This window comes from Narcine bancroftii, chromosome 5 (assembly GCF_036971445.1).
Source record: "Narcine bancroftii isolate sNarBan1 chromosome 5, sNarBan1.hap1, whole genome shotgun sequence".
Taxonomy (NCBI): Eukaryota; Metazoa; Chordata; class Chondrichthyes; order Torpediniformes; family Narcinidae; genus Narcine; species Narcine bancroftii.
Window position 1 is genome coordinate 167,674,342 of NC_091473.1, and position 16,981 is coordinate 167,691,322.

At 40.8% G+C, this 16,981-nt stretch overlaps 1 protein-coding gene across 6 annotated transcripts in view; it reads left to right on the forward strand.

Annotated features, from left to right (window-relative positions):
• LOC138764158 (ERC protein 2) overlaps positions 1-16,981 on the forward strand; it is an 871,420-nt gene that overhangs the window by 71,958 nt on the left and 782,481 nt on the right. For all 6 annotated transcript variants that reach the window (XM_069939655.1, XM_069939657.1, XM_069939658.1 and 3 more), the window contains exon 3: positions 2,244-2,660. In XM_069939655.1, the coding sequence (XP_069795756.1) occupies positions 2,244-2,660 (417 nt within the window). The remainder of the gene's footprint in view (positions 1-2,243; positions 2,661-16,981) is intronic.

Here is a 16,981-nt window from a genome sequence, read left to right on the forward strand (position 1 = left end):
GTGCTGTGCTCTGTGATTAATTTGTATTTTGTTTTATACAAGAATAAATGTTGATGCTTTAATTATTTTAATTGGTGAGTGCTTTAGATTACGCCTTTTATGATGAGGCCCAGTTACAAACAACCTTTCACAAATACAATACCAGTCATTTTTATATTTGATATCTGTATATAATTCAATGGTGAAAAGATCTATGACGTTGCAATTGAATCCACGCTTTAAAAAAAAATATTGTTTAAAAAAGCTAAATTAAAAATCTTGGGTGTAATCTAACATCGCCTCATCATAAATTACCATATTTGATGGGCAATTAATCAACTTGAAACACAGTTCTATTATTGTAATAAAATGTCAGGAAAACAAGGAAATAATTTGTCAATGTGGAAACGAACTAATTTTCAGGAAGAAATTAAAAATAAAATATATTTGTTCTATCTTATGTATTTGCTGTCAAATATGGTACATTGGATTAGAACCAATGGAAATGTGAGGAATCTACTTTCATTTTTGAATTGTGCTATTTGGTTTTATAATTAGACTATTTAAAGAAATTTGAAAGACTTTAGGTTCAGCAAGCTTTTCTTAAAATTGCTCTATTTTGAAACTAATTAAAACATTCTTATTTTATCTTGCAGCATGTAATCTTGAGAATTTGTTATAATTTTGGTGTTTTCATTAAGATAAGCAATCTGATGGAGATCTCTTAAACAGTGGGTTCCATTTCTTACATTAAAAACTTTGAAGGTTGGTTTGGGCATCAAGTTATTTTTGACACTTAAAGCCACATGCTGCCTTCTCCCAATTCTTCTAATTTTCAAGTTAGGCTATTAAATGCACACTGAAATGGAAAATTGGAAGAGAAAAGATGCAATCTCAATCAGATAGATATTTGTGAATTACGATTTCCTTAAATTGATTAGTAGCCCCACGGATGGTAGTTATGTGAAAAGTCTACCTTACAGGCCAACCTTTGGATTTTACTAACTGGCCAGAGGTTTAATAATATTCAGTCTCTCGTGAAGAGAAATTCCTGTGAGAATGAAAGTTGTGTTCTGAATAGAGGAAGATTAACTGCCTTATGCTGCCTGCCATAAAAATAATATTCAATACTTTTGACAGCATATAAAACGTCTGGGCAAATACAAAGTAATTTTAGAGCTGAACTCTTTTCAATAAAATATTGCAAACCTGGAAAATGCAAAACTGAAAATGGATTTGGAGGTACAAATTCTTCTGTGTAATTCGTGTAATGGTATTTTATTTCATCCAGAACTGAGGAGGTTAGCCTATGAGGAGATGCTAGGGGTTTATTACCTGTGAAGTGGGCCCTTGCAGCTCCTTACACACTGGATTCAAAATTGGCTGGTCGAATGGCAATGGGCCAATTTAAGGGCAATCCCGCCAGAAGTCGCTAAAAGTGATCTATATTCACTTTATTCACATGCTGATTATTACAGCAACCTAACCTGAGCTCACTCTCCACACTTGAACCTCCTGCCAACATGCCACCGATAACGCACGCACACATTGGCATCATCTTCCACCTGAGCAGTCATCTAACGATTACAAATTGAGCAGCAGCAGCTACACGGTACGTCCACATGGGTCGGCAATCTACCTCCGAGGTGGTTTGCCGACCTGTGCAGATTTTTAAAAATGCTTTCCACCAATTGGCAGGTTAAGCTCATGTTACAATCCATTTTGTAATCCCTAATTGAGTTATCTGAGACTGTACTCACTGGAATTTAGAAGAATGAGAAGGGATCTTACAAAATGTATAATATTTTGAAAGGCATAGATAAGATAGAGGTAGGTAGGTTGTTTCCTTTAGTGGAGGGAGCCGAGAACTGGGGGACATAGCCTCAAGATTCAGGGTAGTAGATTTAGGAGAAAGATGGGGAGAAATTGCTATTTCCCAGAGGGTGGCGAATCTATGGAATTCACTGCCAGTGAAGCAGTGGAAGCTACCTCAGTAAATATATTTAAGACAAGGTTGGATAGATTTTTACATAGTAAGGGACTTGGGGGATATGGGGAAAAGGCAGGTAACTGGAGGTAAGGCTATCATCAGATTAGCCATGATCTCATTGAATGACGGAGTAAGCTCGAAATGCCTGATGGTCTACTTCTGCTCCTATTTCTTATGAAACATCAGTTTATATTTAGCTTACAGTTCAATTTCTAAACAGTTGATATATGAACTAACATTTTTGATTGATGCATTTGTTTTATAATTTCTATAGCATCTGCAGTTGACAATTCAAGCATTGCAAGATGAACTCCGAACCCAGAGAGATCTCAATCATCTTCTTCAGCAGGAAAACGTTAACCGTGGCGCTGAGCACCATACCATTGAGCTCACTGAGGAGAACTTTCGTAGGTTACAGGCTGAGCATGAACGTCAAGCCAAAGAGCTGTTTCTTTTAAGAAAGACATTGGAAGAAATGGAGCTAAGGATTGAAACACAGAAGCAGACATTAAATGCAAGAGATGAGTCAATCAAGAAACTACTAGAAATGCTACAGAACAAGGGTTTGCCCTCCAAATCTATGGAAGAGGAACATGAGAAAAGTCGGAGAATATCTGAGGCTGAATCTCAGGTTAATCACTTGGAGGTACTACTGGACCAAAAAGAGAAAGAAAATATTCACCTTAGAGAGGTATGACTAACTTTTCTTATTAAAGGATTTTTTTCGCTCTCTACATAAACTCTAATTTTGTTTCCTTGCATAATCTTGTAAATTGGTCTCTTATACTGTAACTGGAGAAAATAAGCTGTAAGTAGTATAAATCTTAAAGAAAAGCCAAATGCAGGAAGCTCTCGTGAAATCAACCAGCACTAGAAAGAACATAAAAGAGTCACCATTTTGGGTTAAGGACTATCTTATCAGAACTGGAAAATTGAGAAATCAAATCTGAAAGTTGCAGGGAGGGATAAGACCAAATTTACGACACTTAACTTGTGAGGATAATAATAACTTTAAAACTGGGAGTTGGAGATGGAAAATCATGAAGAACCCACTGAAATGGAGGAAAAGATCCATATGTGAAGAGAGGGAACAATGGTTTGGCTATCTGAAATTAAGTCCTGTGGGTTTCAATAAGAATGAGTTGTTTTTACCAAAACTTGTGTTAATTGTTGGAGCAATGTAGAAGTCCAAAAATGCAGAAATTTGGAACACAAATAGGGCATTGACTTAAAGCGATAGTTGACCAAAACCCCGGATTTGTCCTTGCTCCCAAATGGAGGAGTTCTGCAAAGTGGTCATCCAAGCTGCTAAACTGGAAACAAGGAGCAAGTAAGATCCTGCATCATGCGGAAGGTTCCTGACTGGTGAGGAGGGAGAAGTAAAAGGGCATATGCACCATAAGCCGCAGTTACAGGTGATAATTGATGAATGTCACAGAAGGAATGGTGCTGAAATTGGGTCTTTCAGGTAGTACAATCCTGTTGGAGCTAGCAGACATTATGGAGATGATCCATCAAATATGGAGTCCGGTAGGTGGGTGACCATGCTTCATAATTTCTTTGACATGAATGTTGACTTTGTATTTCCTCCACTATTTCTGCTTGATCTGATGAGCACTTACAAAATTCTTGGTTTCTTCTGCTCGTAACTTGGTCAGAACATGACAGAATCAGTATGCCAAAGACAAATATTTTATTCATTCCAAAATTCCAGTGTATAATATTTAAAAATATTAGTATTGATTAAAGAAGTGGAAAAAAAATTGAATGAAGCAATGGGATCCAAACAGGCCTTTCACCTGTGAAGACCAGGGTAAATGTCTTCTAATTACAAGGTGGATTAGAGTCACGTTGGAGTCTAGCCATGATTCTCTGATTTACCTTCATTATAAAAACTTGCATGTCTTCAACATTGAAGGAACAAGAGATTATGAATTTATTTTAAGTATTTATTGTAAAATTATTATGGACTGTATTTTGACTGATTTATTGACATATGCTAACAATATGTTGAAGCTTTTGACCTCTAGAAGGCACTGCTGCCCAAATGAATACTGTAGTTCTAATTGCAAAGGTAAGGTTAATGAATTTGGACTGGTTCCAAAAGTTATAAATATCCAGTTTGAGTTAGTGTCGGAGTGCAACATTTCCCCATTTGTTTAAGATTGAAAGTACTGAGGCTGAGGGCCATGGAATGTTTTTTCTTTTGCTTCAATTAAATTCATAGTCTTCACTAAAGTAACTTTCATTTCTTAGCTGTATTGAGGTTTAAATGGATTGCAGTAGCCCTCAGCTCATTTCAATCCATAATCAGTTTAATGGGGTCAGAATGCTTCAAAATGAGGGGGAATAAGATCTTGTAGTTAAAGGCACTATTGACTACAGTGGACGTTTGTGAAATAGGGGAGATTAGCAATCTGATTGTGTGGTTTACTCTGTGGTGACTCCTTAGCTGAGAGACAAGAAGAGATGGATAATACATAGTGGCAATACAGTGATGAACACATCCTGTGAATGAATAAGCAAAGAAAATGATGCAAAAGATTAACCTGGCTGGTAATTGGATGAGCACCAAAAGGCACAGTCAGTACAGTAAAACCCCTGTTATCCGGAATTAAAGCAACTGGCAGCCTCAAGCAAACAGCGAAAAATTTCGGAAAATAAATACGTAAATACACGGGTTTAAACTTGGCATGCCTCACCATTAGTTTGCCAGTCACGCAACACGCAGTCTCAAGAAACCGGAAAATTCACTTATCCGGCATCTATCTATCCCTGTAGGTGCTCAATAAAATCAGGGATTTTATTGTATCTTGATGATTGCATTGATTGACAGGATAAGACCTCTGGAGACCTATCAAGATTGGAGAGAAACCTCAAATATATGCTTTCCATAAATTTAAATGATCAGATGGAAAATTACTTCCAAGTTTGCTAAAGTCATGAAGATGGGACATGCAAATGCTGGAGAAACTCAGCAGGTCAAACAGTGCCTTTATGTAGCAAAGGTGAAGATACATCACCAACATTTCAGGCTTGAGCCCTTCATCAAGGTGTGGTGGAACATGAGATGTCTGTATAAAATGAGAGAGGGGGATGGTGAGGGTGAGAGATGAAATATGGGTGGGGGGGGGAGAAGGACGGACTGCAGAAAGGGGGGGAGGAGTCTAGGCTAGGTGGAAGAGAAAGGAAGTAGGAATTGGAATAACTAAGTGGGGGGGGTGAAAAAGGTAAGCTGATTAGTGGAACGCAGTGAACTCAACGTTCATGCCCTGGGGTTGGATAGTGCCCAGACGAAAAATGGTGTAGTTCCTCCAATCTGTGGGTGGTCAGGGTGGGGTAGTGTGAACGGCCATGGACAGGCGTGTGAGCTTGAGAGTGTGACTCAGAATTGAAATGGTTGGCTATGGGAGGAGGTGCTGGGTGAAGCGATCTCCTAATCTGCGACCAGTCTCTCTGATGTAGAGAAGGCCACAGAGGGTGCACTGGATGTAGTAAATGAGTTCTTTGGAGGTACAGTTGAAGTGTTGCTTCACTTGAAAGGTCTGTTTGGGACCTCAGACTGTGGTGAAGGAGAAGGTGTGGGTGCAGGTATTACACCACCTACGACTACAGAGGAAAGTACTGGGACCGATGGGCAGGGTGCACACAGGAGGTCACAGAGGGAGCAGTCCCAACGGAAGGCTGAGAGGGGCGAAGGGAAAATGTGTCTGGTACTGGGGTCCTGCTGTAAGTACCGGAAATTCTGGTGGATAATGTGTTGGATGCAGAGGCTGGTGGGGTGGTAGGTGAGGACGAGGGGGATTCTATATTTATGGTTTTTGGAGGCAGGGAGGCTAGTGCAGATGAGTGGGGAATGGAGGAGATGCGGGTGAGGGCCGAGTTAATAGTGGTGGAGGGGAAGCCACGTTTGTGGAAGAAGGCAGACATTTCAGAGGTTCTAGACTGGAAGACCTCATCTTGAGAGCAGATGCGGTGGAGACAGAAAAATTGAGAGAAGGGGATGGACTCCTTGCAGGGGACAGGGTGTGAGGATGCACTCTCCAGTTCCTACTTCCTTTCTTTCTCCATCTAGCCTAGACTCCTCCCCCACTTCCAGTGGGCCTCACCCCCCGCCCCTCCACCTATCATCTTCCACTCTCACCACGTCCCATTCCCCCCCTTCCCCCTTTTGTTCAGACATTTCTCATATTCCCCCACACCTTGATGAAGGGCTCACTTTTGCTACATAAAGGCACTGTTTGACCTGCTGAGTTTCTCCAGCATTTGTGTGTGTGTGTTTTTCACTTAACCACAGTACCAACATAATCCTGTATTTTACCTCGGGTAAATAATGTTAATGGAAACAGAAAAAATTACAGACAGTTGTGGCAAATAGAATTAAACATTTTCAAGTGTGAGTCCACTTTTTTTGAATCTGTAAGGAATAGATCAAAATCCTGGGAAGAGCAGAATATGCTGGGAGATAATTTTCTACTCCATGAATGAGTGCTACAGCATAAAAAGTACTGATTCTAGACTTGTGTCCTACTTATTCTTGCTGTTAGCACCATTTTGTCTTGAGTTTATTCCATTCATATTTTGAGCTATTTAAAAAATTTAACTTTGTTAGCTCGCATTTTTTTAAAAGCGTGATTCATGCTACCACTCTGCTGGCAAGGTGTGTTTCCATCTGGTGGACTTGGATATAGGCGTATCCCTATATGATCAATTGGTACATTATGTTGGAAATATTGCGCCTATTACAGCAGCTTTTGGAACCTGTGTTCAATGTAGCTAATCTCGAGAGGTTGGAGGGAGTTTATGGAATGATTCTAGATCACTGTTATGAATTAATTCCTCAATACCCAAGAGAATACTGTTTCACTGAGAGACGTGCAAGCAGCCAAGCGAACCCTTATCAAGGGGAAAGGGAGACAACGTTGATAAGATATCCCGAAGGGTCAATTCATTGAATCTGAGATGTACTGGTGGATGATAAGGTACAGAATCCATCTTGGTGTACATTTGACTTGCTTAAATCAGTGGCCAATAACAAAGCCAGCAAAACTGAGTGTAATTTAAACACCAATAGCGATATCAGAGACCACGTCACAAGCACAGTGGACTAGTTTGTTGCAGAATCTGAATTAGAATTTATTGTCGTGAACGTGTAACAAAATTTCATTGTTTTGCAGCAGCGTTGCAGGTACAAAATCGCTAAAAAAAAAGTTAGTGCAAAGGAAGAGGAAGTGAGGCAATGTCTGTGGTTCATTGCAGCGAGGGGGGCCAACATTCAGATCCACAAAATGGAGATGCACATCTTGTCACCTGAGAAATGTTATGAAAGGTGTTTTAAGGAGTAATAATCATCTAAGAAAATGGACAGAGAAAATGATACTTTGGAGCAAGAGTGAGCTGTTGATTGGACACTGACATTGGTGCCAGTCAGTTAGGCAGTTGGTGAGAATTTTTGTTTTGGTATCGTTCCAATAAAATGGGAATAGAGAATATCTTAAGTGATCCTGCCTAAATTAAAACTGTTCGCGGAGAGCTCTGTGAAAAGTGTTGTGTGGCTTGCAGCATGTGAAAATTCTGAAATGCTCCTTGCAGTCCGTGTGAGTAACCCCAGTCTGTCTCATTTGTGGTAAGCGTGCTATGTCCTAAAATGAATGAGTAAAGTTACAAAGTACATTAAAGAAATGTATGTATGAATATGACTCTAGGAAAGTGAAAACACTTCACACTGTTTAAAATAAAAACATCTGCGTGAGCTACTTCCAGTTTGGCAAGTTCAAATACTGGGCTTTAAAGCTTGAATGCTGTCTGGAGGCACAAGACTACATCTGCAAGGCTGTAAGTGATTTGGATAGCAGAATTCTTAAGGTAGATACCCTGTAGCTTGAGGAATGGAATAAGTAGCCGCCAGGCAGAGGAAGGGAAAGAAAACCTCTGAGTGAATCTCCATGGTAAGAGTGAATTTATTCCTGAAGCGTCCAGCCAGACCCAAAATCGCATCACTTTGTGTATTCACCTGCACAAGATGAGAATAGTGAGAACCTAGAGGCCATACTGGTAGGAGACATGGGCATGAGGCGAAAAGACAGGCATTTCTGCAAACATGAATCTTGGATGGTGTGCTGCGTGACCTTCCTGAAGCCAAGGACAAGTAGTAGAAGTGGCATTGGGAGACCATTTCAGTGAGAGTGACCATAACTCTGTCGGTTTTAGGTTATTTACATCAAGGGATGAGGTTGGTCTGAAACTTAAAGGTCCTTGTGACAGAGTATATAGAGTATATAGATATGTTTTTAGGAGATAAGTTGGGAAAAGTTTGTTGTCACATACAAACACTTTAAAACAAATCTTATTTGAAATACTGGAGCTCTTCCCCATGCTAGACATCCAGGTCTCACAGCCTTTGCAAGCGCTTTGAAGAATGCTCAAGAGACTTCACTAATGGAATATTGTTTACAAAAGGCAACAAATTAAAGATCTTGCTGGAGCTGCAGATTGTCTGAAAGAGAACTTGTTCTAGGAGGGTCATGTGGTTTTGCAAGCAGAGAGAGTCAAACAGGATTTCTCTCAGAGAGAGAGAGAGAGAGAGCGAGAAAGAAAGATATCACTTGTACAGTGTTACTGCCAGCAGACAGAAGCTGGGACTGGAACAGGACAGGCTTGCAAGCTTATGCAAAGCCCATTTGTAAAACGACCTGGTCAAAGCCCTTTGTTCATGCAAGAGGAGAAGATTGTCTGTCTAATGTTTCAGTTGGAATAAAAGAAACAAAAAGGAACTCGGTGATGACCTGAAAGAAAGAGGTTATCATCTGGAGAACCCTGAAGGGGCAAGTTTCATCAGCAAGACACTGGAGTGGCTGATGGAAGTACATCAGTTGTGGATGTCCTGGAATAACAAATCTCTCTCTGAAAACCGGCAAGAACCTTCCTGAGCGGAAACCATTTACCTTTCAAGCACCAAAGCCTGGTGAACTTTGTAAATGTTAAATTCTGTGCACAGTATAAGAATTGCCTTCAACCAGTGAACTTGGAGGAATGAGAAGTGAGATTGGACTGTGAACCAAAGAACTTTTCTGAACTTGTACACACATTACATACACTTGCCCTTAGAATTAGAAGTGGGTTAAGTAAGTAAAAAGAGATAAGTTAAAGTGTAATTCTATTTTCATGTTTAAAGATTATTAAAAGCAACCTTTGTTTGAGGTAACCATTTGTCTTGGTGAATATCTATTGCTGCTGGGTTTTCTGGGCTCATAACATCCTGAATTGAGAGAAGGACAATTTCAGTCTTAAAAGATGGGACCTGGCAAAAAAAGTGGATTGAGACTATTTACTTGCAGGCACATTTATGTGGGACATATAGGAGTCAATTGAACATGAGAGTGAGAGTTCAGGGCTAACACATTCCTTTAAGGGTAAAAAGCAAGGGCATAGGAACCCACAATATCAAGCAATGGTGAGGGTTGGAGCAAGATAAAATAATAAGCAAATGGCAGGTATGGGTAACTGAAAATTGGGGAAGACCTTCAAGAAAGTAGAAAATGAAACTGAGAGAACAAAGAAGGTCTGTTAAGGGCTCATCAATGTATTTTTCTCCGCTGTATTCATTATGGAATCGGATATTATAGTTGGAGAATTCAGAGAGGGTACAGTAAAAGTCCAGAACATGTGATTATTGCGGGTTTTGCAGGATAAATGCATCGGGTCTGATTTAAATATATGCCAGACTGATATTGCTGTGGTTTATCAGTTATGGTTTTTAGACATCAGGCATATAATGGCACAATCAATGAAATTTACTGTTGCATGGGTCATCTAAAAAGGGAAGTGCAAGAATTTTTAGTCAATTCCTGCACCGCGATGATCCTGCAGGACCCTACTTCTACTTTTTGGGGGAAGCCTGCAGTGTAAATTGCATCTCAAAACTTGCTTCATGAATTCAACGTATAGCTGATGTCTCAGGCCACGTTGCTCCATGTAAAAGCATCAGGACTAACGCGTACAGGAATTTAAGGCGTGCAGTGTAAACGACCACAAGGTGAGTAATTATGTTAATTTACGTTAAATTTTTCACAGATTTTTCCAACATTGCTGTCAAAGGAAAACACTAATGTTCCACATAGTTTTGTGCTTCTAGCATAGGAGAGTCACTTTCATGTAGTTGATATGTCATTTGCCTTTACTCACCTTGACACCCAAAGAGATGTACCCATTTATTGGTTGAAAACTCTGCATTGTATGCAAATGAATAAAGAAATGCGATTAGAACGTTTTTTTTTCCCCTCTGATGTTGGCTGATTGCCAATGAATAGAAAGTCTTTGTAGTGTATACCTTCAAAAATTAAGTGGTTTAGCAGGACATGGTAACATTTTCCTGAGACCTCTCTAAAGTGTGAACATTTAAATTGTTTTATGGAAGGTCTTGCAATTTATGTGCATAAAAATAATTTTCTACAAAGCAAGTTTAAAAAAAAAACTTAGAGACACTAGATGGCACTTACGTCCTTTTTTAGCCCACCATCCAAAGATTTCAAAGTACATTTCTTTGTTTGCAGACTGAATCATGTTCTAAATTTTTTTTAGGTTTTCTGATCTGTGTTGGAGCTAATTTGTATTAGGGTTTCAAAGAAATCTACCCATTTTCAATTCTGTATGTCAGTTTTCTTTCACTTGAATCACATAAAAGTACATGTAATATGATTTAAAGCAGCTGCTTTTAGTCATAAGAGAGCAATTGGCTCTTTTTGGCAATGGATTCGGTGAAGGTTGAAAGTACATCCTTGAAACAATGGAGTCGTAACTGACAAGTTGGTTGTACAGTATTTGGCTCTTGCATGCCAGTCAATTCCAACCACAAGGTGCTGCTAGAGGACATTATGGGGAAATCTGGAACCACTATTTTCAGTTGTTTCATTAATGACGTTGTTCTCCCTTTTCCCTCCCCCTTATTGATCTTATCCTTTACAAGATGAGCTATAATGCTGTAAGTGGACTATTCCACAGTTATGAACTTTCTCGTAAGGAAGTTGCCCCTGCTTTATTAGAAGTAGCATCCAGTTTAGAGCATTGAGATAATCACATCCAAGAAAATACCCAACTCTGTGCCTTCTGAATTTCCATTCATTAAATAAATTCAGTGACTGGAATTAAAAATGGTTCATCAATTTGGAAAAGATGATTTTCAGAACAGGGATTAGGTAATTTCCATTGAGTCCCTCATTCACTGTTTCCATTTTTCTATTATGGAGAAGAATGCTTTGTGGCAGAATGGCAATTAACATCTCCATTCTGAAGAACGAGGAGCAATTTCACCAGGATGGTGAAAATAAATTATTTTCATTGTGCCCTGATATGTGAAGTTCAGTGTACAAGTCAAAGGTGGGGATAGTAGGCATCACTGGACCTCACTCATCTCCTAAATCTCTCATTTGTTGGCTCCTCTTGCCACACCCTGGAAACCGCTTCAGCTAGCAGGCGAAAACAAGTGAAGGGGTGGTGTCATTACTACACCACTAGGTGACAATCCCAATGGTGGAGCAGGCGGAAGAGGAGACATCTCCCAGCAGCTGTAAAGGTGGATGAGGATGCCCAACAATGGGTGGGAGGCTTGCGAGCATGCCGCAAGAACTGCCGTGGACCCACATCACTCAGGGCTTGTCTACCTTACGTGTGAAGCCTGGATTTGGTGGATTGTGTGGAAGAAACCATCACTGGTTCAACAGGAAGAAAGGCGATGCTCAGCAATGCATCGTGGAGCACTAAGAGGGGACAGTGAGACACATAGGACACTGCTGGCCATTCACTGCATCCTGACCTGTCTCCAGCCATCTCAACATGCCACTGTGTCCAGATAGGTTGGGATGAGAGAGTGAGGCCGATGACCTGAGCAATTCTCCCTCACTTTAATCTAAGCCGAGAACAAGTCATGACTTCAAACCAAATGCTTTGAAGCCATGGTCATCTTCATCTATGAAGGGCAAACAACCAATCAACAATTCAATTTAAAATGAAATCCATTAGAATATAGAATACTACAGCACAGTACAGACCCTTCGACTTGCAATGTCGTGCCAACCCATATATTCCTTTAAAAAAGTACTAAACCCTTCCTACCCCATTACCTTCTATTTTTCTTCCATCAATGTGCCTGCCTAAGAGTCTCTTAAATGTCTCTAATGTTTTAGCCTCCTCTACCATTCCCAGCAAGACATTCCAGGCATACACAACTCTCTCTGTGTAAAACAAACAAAAAATAATACCCCTGAAATTTCCCTCCCTTTAACTATGTACTCATGTCCTCTGTGATCGCTGTTCCTGCTCTGGGAAACAGATGCTAGCTGTCCAGCCTATCTATGGCTCTTATAATCTTGTAGACCTCTGATGGCAGAGGAGAAGAAGCTGTCCTTGTGCTGCTGAGTGCTCGTCTTCAGGCTCCTATACATTTTTCCCAATGATGGCATGGCCTGGGTGGTGGGGATCCTTAAGGAGAGAGGCTGCTTGCTGAAGACACTGCCTCTTGTGGATGTCCTTGATGGAGTGAAGACTGGTGCCTCTGATGTCTCAGGCTGAGTTGACAACTACTGTTATTTCTTGTCCTGAGCATTGGCACCTCTGTACCAGACAGTGATGCAACCAGCCAGAATGCTCTCCACAGTACACCTGTAGAAGTTTTCGAGAGTCTTTGGTGACGTACTGAATCTCCTCAGACACCTCACAAAGTACAGCTGCTGGCGAGCCTTCTTCCTGATTGCATTGATGTGGAGGCTCCAGGACAGACCCTTGGAGACGTTGACACCCAGGAATTTGAAGTTCTTGACCCTCTTCACTGCTGACCCCTCAATGAGGACTGGGTCATGTTCTCCTGAAGTCCACAATCATCTGCTTGGTTTTCCTGACATTGAGTGCAAGGTTGTTGGTGTGACACCACTCAACTCGCTAATCTATCTCCCTCCTGTACGCCTCCTTATTCGTGTCTATTTTAATAATTTTGTGGACAACCATGGTGTCATCGGTCAATTTGTAGATAGCATTTGAATTGTGTCTAGCCACACAGTCATAGATGTATAATGAGCAGAGTAGCAGGCTAAGCACGTATCCTTGGTGTGTGCCTGTGTTGACTGCCATTGAGGACGAGATGTGGTTTCCAGTTCATTTTGACTGTGGTCTTTTGATGAAGAAGTCAAGGATCCAGTTGCAGAAGGGGATGCAAAAGCCCAGGGTTAGGAGCTTGTTGATCAGCACTGGGGGAATAATGGTATTGAAGGCTGGGCAGTAGTCACTGAAGAGCAGCTGTATTTATGAGTTGCTGTATTCGAAGTGATCCATAACTGAGTGGAGAGCCAGTGATATTGGCTCTGCTGCGGAGCAATTGTGATGGTACGTGAATTGCAGTGGGTCCAGGCCTTAAGTATGTGTTAATTCTGCCATGACCAACTTCTCAAAGTATTTCATCATAGTCGAGGTTAGTGCTACTTGGTGATGGATGTTGAGGCAGCTCAATCTACTCTTCTTGGGTACTGGATTGATTGAAGCCCTTTTGAAGCAAGTGGGAACCTCTGACTGCAAGAGTGAGAGATTGAAAATGTCCGGCTAATTGGTTGGCACTGATTTTCAGTACCCTGCCAGGTATGCCATCATGGCCTGAATCCTTGTGATGGTTCAGAGACTGATATCACAGGGACCTGTGTAAAGTTACAATAAATGAGGGCACAAAGAAGAATATGGAGAAAACCACTGTATATTTCAGCGTATAATTTGACCTGCAGATAAGATGACCCCCCCCCCTTTTTTCAGCCTCATTTTAATGGTATCTGGTGTATGTTGACCCCCAAATTTTGGGCTGTCTGGGCCTCCCAGCAACAACCTGGGCAGGAGAGGGGACTTCAGCTTACTGAGCAGGAGTGGCAACCTCGTCCTTCCGGGTAGGAGTGGCGACCTCGTCCTTCCGGGTAGGAGTGGCGACCTCGTCCTTCCGGGTAGGAGTGGCGACCTCCTTCTCCGGAGTAGGAGCGGAAACCTTTGTGACCTGGGCAGCTTCCTGGGTAGGAGTGGCAGGCTCAGGCTCTACAATTGTGGAATGTCTGGGTGGGTTATGGCAGTGTCCAGCGGTGGGGAGGTGTCAGGGAGCGGCGGTGATGCCGATGGGGAAGTGCTTCCAGGGTCGACTTGTATGCCGACTCGATGTCCAGCAGTTTTTTGAGCTGAATTTAAAGTCTCACAAGTACATCTGGCAAACAAGTTGATCCCTTTTTTTTGAGAGAGCGATATTTGAGGGTTTCAAGGGCCGACATGTACGCCAAAATATACGGTACATTGAAAATCAATGCCAATGTGAGATCCAGGAAATTCACTGTCCTTGAATCTGTCCTTTCAGTTAAGTATAGGTTTACTTGCCTGGATAGCTCGTAAAACAAAAGATTTTCACTGTGATTTGATACACATGACAATAAAAACACATAATGAATTAAATGAAAATGAGCATGTGTAGGTAAGTTATTGGTGAATAAGTGTGATATAATAACACTCAACAAAGGCTCTGAATATTTTGGTAATGATTGAGTTGGTGGATAATTCACCAAAAAAGTTTTTCTACTGGTTTTGTGAGTTTTATCACGTTCAGCAAAATGAATTGGCAACAGGCTGGCCTCTGCCAGTGTGAGTCTTGGTTGTCTTTTTGGCCAAATACATTGGCCTTTTTAGCATTTATTTGCTGGGCCTCTCCATTATTGAGATGGATTAAAATCTCCTCCTGTGAGTTGATTAGTTGTCCAGCTACATTTGTGTCTAGATATGTTAGGGCAGTGAGCTTTGACCTGATGTTTTCTTTGTTAGAGAAGCTTAGTTTAGTAGTTGATGACTTGCTGTTGTTGTTTTGCAGGCATTGAAACTTTTCTTTGTTGGCACCTCATCCTTTTTTTTGATTTGTACCAGGAATGCCTTCTGCCCTCCTCATTGAGCCAAGGTTGATGATCTGGATTGATAGTAATCCTAGAGCCAGGCGTGTGCTAAGCCACGAGGTTTCAGATTGTATAAGCACACATTTCTCCAGCTCCTGCATCATTTGTTACCTGCTGAGCTTCCAGCTGCCTTATCTGTGCTGGGATTATATTATTTACCATGTTTTTACTACCACAGGCAGTCTTCGGCATAAAAATGGGATTCTCTCTGCAGGAGTCCAATCTTCACAGAATTGTAACAAATTTATTGGGGATAATTCATCTGCCGCAGGTGGATTATTGAGGGTGAGACGAGGTATATTCTTTGTATTTTATTTACTAATTGCCAGCTGCAAACCCTGACTTGGAAAAATGTCCTTCAGCATGGTCAACTGAGCCACTTCTGTTGTTGGATATTAAAGTTCCTAATTAAGAATACATTATTTGTGCTTGTTACTTTCTCTATTTCTGATTGTTAGGCAACATGGGAAGTTAAAGATTAGAGTGACTCAGGCCATACGTGGTGCAGATTATTAGTTAGGCTTGACATCTACCAAGTTGATCTCGAAGAGGCGTCCTTGAGGCATAAAGTTTGTTAAACAAATCAATGTAAAACTCAAGGATCATCCAGTGATACAAGAGTTGGTTGCAGAACTTGACAACCAGACACCTACTCTGAACCCCAATACAGATGAGATGGAGGATTATTGGGCTTCGTTGAGCGACACTGGGTATAGAACTGCCGATGGAAACTTGGTCCAAAGTTGAGCAAATAGGTACGATGTAAATTATGAGTGAATCAAGTCTCTGCTTGACAAAAAGAAGCTGACAGTGCATACCAGAACAATCCTAGATCCATCTCTGAAAAAAGGATGCCTTTTCTGAGATTTGCAGGTGTGCAAAATAAGCTCTGCAAGATGCAGGGTCTGTGGCTCAGTAATAAGGCAAACAAAATTCAAAGTTATGCTGATCAGAAAGACTCTCTTAAAAACCTCGAGAGTTCTCTAAAATCTACATATGATGCTCTACCCAAAGCAGATAAACTGACACTCATTGAAAAGAAGCAGATCTAGGAGAGATGAACCTGGTATTGCGCAGAGCATTTGGAATTCGTGATGAAGAGAATAGATTGTATGCCGTAGCTTCCAACCAAACTCGTTCTTGCTGAACCTCTAGACTTGGCAGACTAGCTTGGTTACACGATGTGGTCAGTATAGTCAATTGGGCCTAAAGGCCTGTTTCTGTTCTGTAAAGGTTTATGTGTCTAAGACATGTTGGAAGAATTTTGTAATTATATAAATACCAAAGTATGGAGAAGGGACAGAGGATAAATGGTCTTGTGATGGACAGAAAAGAAAAGATTCAAAAACTCAGGACACCCCTGATGAGTTTCAACGTTAAAGCGCACCACTGGGGACAAGCATTGGGTCATTCTATTTAGTATATCCTTGTTCATATGAGGAAGCGAAGAGGAAAAGAGAATCTTGAAAATCAAGAACCACTGGTAATGCAGGATTCCTTGCACCTCTGTCAGTGTAATTAGCCACCTTTGTACACTTTGCAGTACTAAAGACAAGAATGAGTGATTACAAGAACATAATTTCAACATCAAAAAGCACGAGTTCTCAGCAGAAGAAGAAAGTAATTCATTTGATTTTTACCTTTTATTTTACTCTTTCATTAATTTGTAACATGGAGATGTTTTTAATCAAGTTAAAAAGCATTTATTTTCTAAATTCTTTTCAACTATTTTTACACCTTTGATTGTAGTGATTTAAAGGATCTGAGATCTTTTGTAACAGCAAAGTGTCAAAAGGCCATCGGGATCTTTTGCTGAAATTCCAGCCATCATTTGGGGACTGGCCAGCTTTGCGAGTGGCCTTTGGATGGAAGGAATAATGGAGCAATGGAAATTAGGTGGAACCCTTGTGTGAGCTATGAGCTAGGACAAGCACTGCCTGGTTTTTCTTCATAACTATCTTTTAAAATAAACTCTAATTACTGTGCTGGGAAAATGAAGGAATGATCTGAAAAATGAATAAAGATTATGATAAAGAAACTAGGCATTTTTCTACTGGTC